The sequence below is a fragment of the Lactuca sativa genome, chromosome 4 (genome assembly GCF_002870075.4).
Source record: "Lactuca sativa cultivar Salinas chromosome 4, Lsat_Salinas_v11, whole genome shotgun sequence".
Classification (NCBI taxonomy): domain Eukaryota; kingdom Viridiplantae; phylum Streptophyta; class Magnoliopsida; order Asterales; family Asteraceae; genus Lactuca; species Lactuca sativa.
In genome coordinates, this window is record NC_056626.2 from 242577766 (window position 1) to 242586584 (window position 8819).

Genomic DNA, 8819 nt, shown 5'->3' on the forward strand with positions numbered 1-8819 from the left:
CCCGTTCCGTTCCTGGAATCCTTTCCATGGCCTCGAACCAGGCCTCCCTTCGACCACTACCTTCCCAGAGCCCATGGTCTACTCCCTGCCTCCACTTGTCTGACACTTACTCATACCAGCCCACCCTCTTGGCTGACTGAAACACTGCTGAATCACAACAGCTAATCGACCTCTAATGCTTGTCGATACTCCTGAGAATTTTCCAATTCTCCCCACTTAGAACACTGATTTCCCACCACCAGTGACTCAACCGGCATAAAACAATCATCCCTACCCAACATACTCCTCTTATTCATGAATCGATTTCCTCTGAAACGAGCAACCTCCACAAAACCACCTTTCGACATCGCACATCATGAACTCTTAAGGAGTTCGACTCTCCGCTAAACACTTCTCAAATCGCAATTGCTATACCCGACAATAAGACCTTACCACCAATTTTTGACTATAGATCCCTTGGATGCTAACCACTTACAACTCCTGACTACTAATACTTCAACCAAACCATGAAACACGCCGAACGACGAATAAAATACAACATCATAAAATAACAAGATAACCAAGACAACACGAAACGAAAACATACCCGCAACTGCATCCGGCTCTTCCCTGACCTCCTGTGTTGTAAGTTGAAAAGTGTCCCCATGAGCCCTCGAGGGATCCGCTCCACCCTGACCTCCACCCGTAATCCTCAAAGTGGCCGGTGCTGGAGCCTACACCGATCCTGCAGCAAGCTGAGAACAGTTGGCCCTCATGTGACCAACCTGATAACACTGATAACAAATCCTCATATCCTGAACTGGGGCTGACTGACAACAATCCCTCGCATAATGCCCCTCTCTCCCACACTTGCGGCACACACCACCGGTCCTACAAACTCCGGTATGACCCTTCCCGCACTTCTCACAAGTGCGACCGCTCTGACTGCCGAACCTGGAATTAACGGTCTTGGACCGTTTCGGCACCGGCTGCGACTGTACCGGGGTCTGTCTCTACTCTCTCAACTGTAACTCAATCTCCAACTCACGCAGCCGAGCGACCTCCTGCAACTCCAGTAAGGTCTCGCACCTCTGCGTAGACACAAACTGCCTGATATCCCTCTTGAGCATACTCAGATATCGGGACATCTGAGCCTGCTCCGAAGCAAACTCAGGACAGAACATCGCCCTCTCAGTGAACATCCTGGTGATCTCTGTCACCGACTCCGAATCCTGCTTTAGTTCCAAGAACTCCTGAGCCAATCTCTCCCTCTCAACCCGAGGAACATAACGGGTACTGAACATCTCCCGGAATTGATCCCATGTAACCGCTGCCCGCTGTGCATCCGAATAAGATCTCGTAGTCAACCTCCACCAATACTTCGCCTCGAGCCTCAAAAGGTTCAGAGCACACCTCACCCTCTGATCCGCAGGGCATGAACACGTGAAGAAACAACCCTCCACGTCTGACAACCACCTCATAGCAATGATCGGATCCTGAACTCCATCGAAAGTAGGGGGCTTCGTATTATCAAAATCCCGATATTGAAAACTCCGACCGGCTCCTCCACCTGCCGCTGCCACAGCCGTTGCGGCTGCCGCGGCTGCTGTCTCTGCTAGAGCCGCATAGCGCTCATCAAAATAATCAACCATAGCGGCCTTGATCGACCCAAACAGTTCCGACAACTCGGCCCGGAACATAGTAGCAACCTCATCATGCAGGATCTCTCGAATCCTAGCATCCAACTCGTTTGTGCTCATCTGACCGATAACATCGGGTGGTGCTGATCCACCCTGACCGCCCCCTCCTGCTCCCGATCCTGATTCAGATCCGCTCCTAGCATTCCTTGTAACCACCATACTGAAATTACTTCAAAACATCAGATGCTTCTCACTAACCTGGGAACCAACTCCCAACCCATCCCTAGGGGTTGTGACTTCCTTGATATGCATATGGCTCCTGTGCTTTCGGTAGTACGGGCCCATACTACCTTCCACACCTACCCATATTTATATCAAGTATCACCACAACACCCTAGTGAAGAACATGCATAACAAGCACTCAACCCTCACTCCTAGAGGAACACTAGAAATCTCATACATAAAGAAACCCTAGGCTATCAGGCATTAAAAATCAGGCAACTCAATCATGCAATTCATGAAGATCCCTAGCCTAGTACTAGCATGTTGTTCTAACATATCACATAATCAAATAACTTGTATGGTATTTTGGGGTTACTTACTAGCTCCGGCTGATCGTACCTCCGCGTCCTCCTTTACTCATTTTTGAAAACCATTTTAAATTCTCTTTTGAAAACTCTCCTTGATTTGAGACTGGATTCACACGAATGTTCCTCCAATTCACTCAAACCAAGGCTCTGATACCAACTTGTAACACTCTAAAATTTTCAATCAATTTAAACTTTTCAAAAACAACCCAATTTCATTAAATTATAACGAAAAGGTTTTCAATACATTTATTATCAGAGTATTCCCAGAACCATATCATAAAACATAAACATGAGGAGCGGTACGACCACGACTTTGCCTTGCCACGGTCTCCTGAAGTACCTGAAACATTAAACCACAACTATAAGCCCGAAAGCTTAGTGAGATACCCCCAAAATACCAACCACAATACCATACGCACATAATATCATAACCAAAACAGAACAACCATGCACTTCCGGTCTACTGTGTGACTGATCTGCCGCACCGGGCCTACAGTCCACCTGGTCCACCCTCTGAGTCTAGCCATATACATCGAGTCTACAGTGTGATTGGTCCGCCCGCACCGGGCCTTCAATCCACCTGGTCCACTCTCAGAGTCTACAATATGACTGGTCCGCCCGCACCGGGCCTTTAGTCGTCCTGGCCCACTCTCCGAGCCTCGACACGTCTGGTTCGTCCTCTTGGGGCCTACAGTCTATCCGGACCACTCGCTAGGCCTTCGGGATAACCGGTCCGCCCTGGGTATGTTGGCCTACAGCACAAAGCAGGACCCGCCTCAACCCAACCCCGGTCCAACAACCATGTGCACATAAACATATAATCATATACCAATTCACAACCAATCAAACCGATCTTAGCAGATCACATACATAGCACATCCCTACCAGGATTCCGACCTAACCGGTCACTAGCATAGCACCATCCTATAAACTAGGATACCGACCCTAACCAGGTCTCTAACATATACCATCCTAACTACCAGGATGCAAACATAACAAAGCAATAACATAACAAACAACTACCCGGATTTCCATCCGATAAAGGGCCGGCCTTTGAGCCTTAGACCCTATTGATATAGTGAGGATAACTCACCTGCAACTGCCGACTGAAAAGATTAAACCAAGTTGCTCCGACCACCGACACGATCTCCACCACTAGCCAATACCAAATAACTGAACTCAATAAATACCAATAATTACCAAAATACCCCTGGAAGTCAACTGGTCAACTCTTGGTCAAAGTCTAAGTCAAACTTCCTGACTGACTCTACTCGCCGAGTCAACCCGCTGACTCGTCGAGTCCCTATGCTCTGAAAACTCTTAGAACACGACTCAACTCGCCGAGTTACCCAAAAGCTCATCGAGTCCAACGATCATTGAGTCCCATCCTGCTCAACTCACCGAGTCATCCCTCGACTCATCGATTCACGACTTAACCATAAAAGGTTAGGGTTCCATGGCCAGACTCACCGAGTCCAAGCATAGACTCGCCGAGTCCCAGACGATCTTCAACAGACTCGCCGAGTTGTTCTTTCAACCCGTCGATTCCATGCACATATTCATACAACTCGTCGAGTGCACCCATGTGACTCGCCGAGTCTCTTCAGTTCTCATTCCAAATAGAGGCTTTTCAAGCCATGCAGGGACTCCAATCCATAGATCCATTCCTCTACAGCCTAACCCTCACATAAAGTTGCAAATTTTACGTGAGAGCAAGGAGATATAAGCCCAAAACACTTCTAGGGCTAGGGTTCAAGGTAAAGGGCTTCACCAATGGCTCTTAGAAAGGAACTTTATGATCTTTCGGGCCCTCTCAAGTCCAGATCTAAGGTAGCAACCTCAGATCCAACCTCCAAACCCGAAATAACTCTAGAAATGCCCCAAAAACTCAAGCAACAAAGGATCTAGACTCAAAGGAGCTTAAGCAATAGATTATTACCTCAAATGAAAGCCCCCACTAAAGTAGACCTCGGATCTATACCACTCCCTTGCTGTAATCCCTTAGTCCTCAAGTTCCCTTTTCAAGATTTCCTTTCCCAAAGCTCCAATTTCACTATCAATGGAGTTCCACTCGATTTCTAGGGTTTGTAGGCTCTCAAGGGTGGTAAGGAGGCTGAAGAAAGGATGTTATGTTCTTTATATAGGGCACAACCCCCGAGATTAGGGTTTTCTCTTTTCAGCATCAACTCGTCGAGTCCCGGCTACCGACTCAGCGAGTTGGTCACTTAACCTGCGATCAAATCCCGCTCCGACTCGGCGAGTCAGAATACGTACTCGTCGAGTCCCTACCTTAATTCACACTTTATCCCTTCAACAATACTTCTGAAATTTCGGGATGTTACAAAGGAAAACGAAGAGAATTGGGCTATAAAATGGAAAGCTGAAGGCAGGGAGGAAGCTCCGAATGATAAAGCGGAAGGAGGCGGTGTTGGGCGGGGGGAGATCGGAGTGGGGTGTCAATTGTTTTGTGAATGAAAAGCAAATCACAAAGAATCTTTATGTTAAATTTCATTAAAACTTAAAAGACGTCTTCCGTATTTTTTAAAATTGTTCTCAAATGTTCTCAAACTAAATAAATGTTCTCATTTGAACATATATATATATATATAAATATATATATATATATATATATATATATATATATATATATATATATATATATATATATATGGGCTCAGGGAATATAATGTTGTTAGGTATCTAATGTTGGGTGTAGAACCTATAAAAGCTACGTCCTTTTTGTAGTGAAATCAGAATGCGCTTATTTTTTTCTTTTATGCTTTCACTCGATTTTTCAGTTTCTATTTCCCTTAATTTTATGTGGAATTCGAATTGGTTTTATCTTTTGTTCAAATTCCATTGTTTCATTTAATTTTGACTATTCATTTTCCATCCATCTGATTGTCCATGGCTGATTATTCAATTCCTTTGTTTTGTTTTACTTTTTGCTTAATTTCATAACAATCAATATTCTCATTGGCTTTAATATACTCGGAATCCATTTACATTTGTTTCTTATATATGGTTTGTTATGCTTAGCTGGTGTATGATGAAATGCCTACGAGTGATAGCTATTTCATGGATAAGGAGCTATGTATGAGCATTCGTTTCCTACATTCATGGTTATCAGGAGAATTACTTCTATTACATTTGTATGTTATCTATGATGCCATTTTATTTATATATAAATGCACTTGGCCATAACTATATACATGGTTATCATGTGGTTATATAGTCCAACAAAATCAAATCAAGAGATTTTTACCAGGGAAGAGATGGAATCAATAAAATAACAATCCAGAAAAAGTTATTAACTGTAAGGAGCTAGGTTGGTTAGATATTGGTAGCCACAAAGCTTTCAGTATAGCTCTCTTGGTGAAGTGGTGGTGGCGGTTCAGAACCAGTCTGAATGGGATTTGGAAGGAGGTGGTTAAGGCAATTCATGGGGAAAATGAGAGGAGTGTTATCTCTCAATCCAACAACCTTAAAAGAACTGTTTGTGGTAGAATTGCCAACATAAATTATGATTTGGGCTATCTTCAGATTCACCTTAGATCGGAAAGAGGGGTAAACTTAGATCGGGAGAGCTGGTGTAATAAGCCTATGGCTGCTATCTTGTAATGTCTTCCTTAGCTTCTTGCTAGATGTGATATTTTATTCTTGTCTTGCTTTCCAAAAAAAGATGATTGCTTACGAGCCTTATTGCAATGATTTCTAGCGGAATGTTAATTTTCTTGTAATTTTGAACGTTACCTTTCCTGTAACTCATCTCTTGACTTTGTTATGCTTCTTTAATAAAGATTGGTGATTTAGTTTGTGCTTGTGTACTCGATGCATTGAATATTTTGGATTAATGTGTGGGTCTTTATATGAATGCAATGCATGTTTGAAAAAAAATACTGAAAATATGTTTTCATAGGAAATGATAGGACTGGATCTCATATAGTTACTTTTCACAGAATACAGGTTATGAGTTTTAAACCATATCAATACCATTTATCGGGTTATAGCTCCAATTGTCATAATTAATGAATCAACATCTCCAAAAAGGACAATCGAAAAAACTTATGAAAATGAACATCAACCCAACGTGATTGCAAGAAAGAATACAATCAGATTAAACTGATGCCGAATATTCAAAATCCGATAATCAAATTGAGTTAATATTGAATATTCATAACCTATTGAAGGAATGAAACATCGACAAAACAAAAGCAATTGAGATTTTATCAAAAAAATGATAAGAAATGCGCAAAAAAAGAAATTGAAAGTGAACAAATAATTGAATCACAGGAAAAATAGGGGGGGGGGGGGGGGGGGACAATTCGTTTAACACAAAACGACCCAATATTTTCAGGTTTTACATCCAAGGTTAGGAAAATATCTTGTGTTGGTTAAACCAAAAGGCAATCTATAATGAGTTTTATAAAATTTGGCTAATATATTGAAATATTATTTTGCTCTTTCTCCAAGTTCTTAATTTTTTTTAAAGCTTCCTTTATATTTGCTTCTCTTGCTTTTTTTTTGTTTGTATATTGCTTTTTACTGTATTTGTAATTATACATTTGATAGCAAATTCAACCAAGATACTCTAATCATATTGCCAATAAGAATATGAAAATACACATCAATAATTGTTCTTTTTATAACTCAACATTTTTTTCATGATTGCAAAAGCAGGAAAAAAGTGATAATTCATATATTAATTTCTTTTTGAATAAGGTAATAATCCATAAATAATTTGATGTACTAATCATGACATCATATTCTTGTGATTTACTATACTCACATTTTCTGAGAAGCGGCGAAGGTATGCGTGGGTGGTGTCCAAGTTAGTGTTTAATATTTTATTTTTATTTTATAATCTAACATTTACCAAAATGATATGTTTTATAAAAAAGAGAGATAAGGAGGGGTGTTCTTTATATTATAAGTTTTACTTTAAGTAGTAATCAGAGTTTGGTGGCATGTCACAGTTACCATCACTTAAGATTAAAGTAAAAACTTAAACAACTCGAAGCACTAAGCATAGTAGAAGCACAAAGATCACAAACCAAGAACATTAAGAGACAACCTGTTGCCGTCGATTTGGTACCTAATACTTGTCAAAGGATCGTATGATGTTGGATTAAAAGATTCAAATTATGTAAAAGTCTCTTTACTTTGTCTTCAACCCAAAGAATGAAGAAAATAACCCCTGCGATTTCTATTGAATTAGCTACTATCATCCCAATTTGAATACTAATACTAGTATATATACTTGGTCTATAAACATATCTTAATGCCATGCATGCCTTCCTTTTAATCATGAGTTTGTTTCATCATGAAGAACCACCCAACCCCTCCAAGCGATGCAAGTTCCTCAAGGACGCACTTGCAACCTGCTATACCTTTTGCAGAGAACTTTCTTCTCAAACCCTCGAACAACAACGATATGAAGAAGAAGAAGAAGATGATGATGTCAGCAATTACGACGATGAACAAGAAGTAATGTTCCTCTACCCATTTGAATGATATCTGTATCCTCCTCGCTTCATTTGTATATATATCATGTTTGTATGCGTATGATTTTTCCCTCAGGTTTTTGTTTCGGCGGTTCTAAGTAAATACATGGAAGCAAAGTCTAAGAGAAAGCTCGGACTTTCGGTGGATAGCTTCATATGGGGTTTCTCTTTCTCACCGATTGAAGTAATTCCACCTAGAAACGAAATACCGCATGCATATGAAAGTGATGCTGAAGAAAAAGATGAATTCTACTCTACTTGTAGTCATCTTTCTCGGTGTTCAAGCTCTATGACTGCAGCACAAGCATTCATGTCTGTAAAGACCAATATTTCTCGATGTTCCAGCATGAGTAGTATCGAGTTCCCACCGTATAGAAAGAGGCGATCTATCATGCGAGAGCTTTGTCATTGTGAGGGATGGCCCTTTGGTCTCTGTAGGAAGGCTCTTCTTGTTCCACCATTGCCCAAATCCCCATCGGAATCTTGGATGTGGCATAAAACCACAAGACTTATCAAGATACTTTAGCTCTTAAGATGCACGCTTTACCATCTCTATCACCACTTATCAGTTTTTCCGTTTTGAAATCATGTTATGTTGAGGAAGCTGAGAACAAAACTCAAGCGAATTAATTGATAGATGCAATTCAAAAATCATTAGGAAGTATAAAAGGGTAAGATAATAAGATTGAGGTCATGATGTATTTCTGGAGTAACAAAATATGTCTATGTCTACATTTTTCTGCTCGATATAAGAACCAAAAGGATGTCCCTAGAACAGTCTCATGCATGCAAAAGGAATGTACTTTAGACAATTTATTGCATTTGTTTTGTTAGTTTGATTAGGATACAAGGATATATGTGTTCAACCCCTTGATATGGAGTCGATATTTTTTTCATAGAGAAATATATATGGATCTACATATTTTATATCAATTAGCTACCATGATAGTTAATTGATATAGGATATACAATTTCGTAGATTTCTCTGAGCCTAATAGACTCCAACAAGTGATTGAGATGTGTCTAGCCAACAAGGGACTCCGACATGTTTGATAGAGAGGGTAAAAGTAAACGTAAACTAATTTTATCGGTCTATATGGTCTCTA

General features: G+C 40.8%; 1 protein-coding gene across 1 annotated transcript; it reads left to right on the top strand.

Moving 5' to 3' along the window:
• The first annotated feature begins 7322 nt into the window (after positions 1–7322).
• LOC111885895 (uncharacterized) lies at positions 7323–8488 on the top strand. Its single transcript, XM_023882139.3, has 2 exons — positions 7323–7696; positions 7790–8488. The coding sequence occupies exons 1-2, from the start codon at positions 7496–7498 to the stop codon at positions 8237–8239; spliced, it is 651 nt and encodes a 216-aa protein (XP_023737907.1). The 5' UTR covers positions 7323–7495; the 3' UTR covers positions 8240–8488.
• Positions 8489–8819: the final 331 nt, after the last annotated feature.

What these genes read in the sequence shown, in the direction of transcription:
- LOC111885895 (XM_023882139.3), top strand. Translation starts at nt 7,496, where the DNA reads ATGCATGCCTTCCTTTTAATCATGAGTTTGTTTCATCATGAAGAACCA. An exon ending in ATTACGACGATGAACAAGAA is followed by an intron (nt 7,697 to 7,789) that starts GTAATGTTCCTC and finishes TTTTTCCCTCAG; the next exon opens with GTTTTTGTTTCGGCGGTTCT.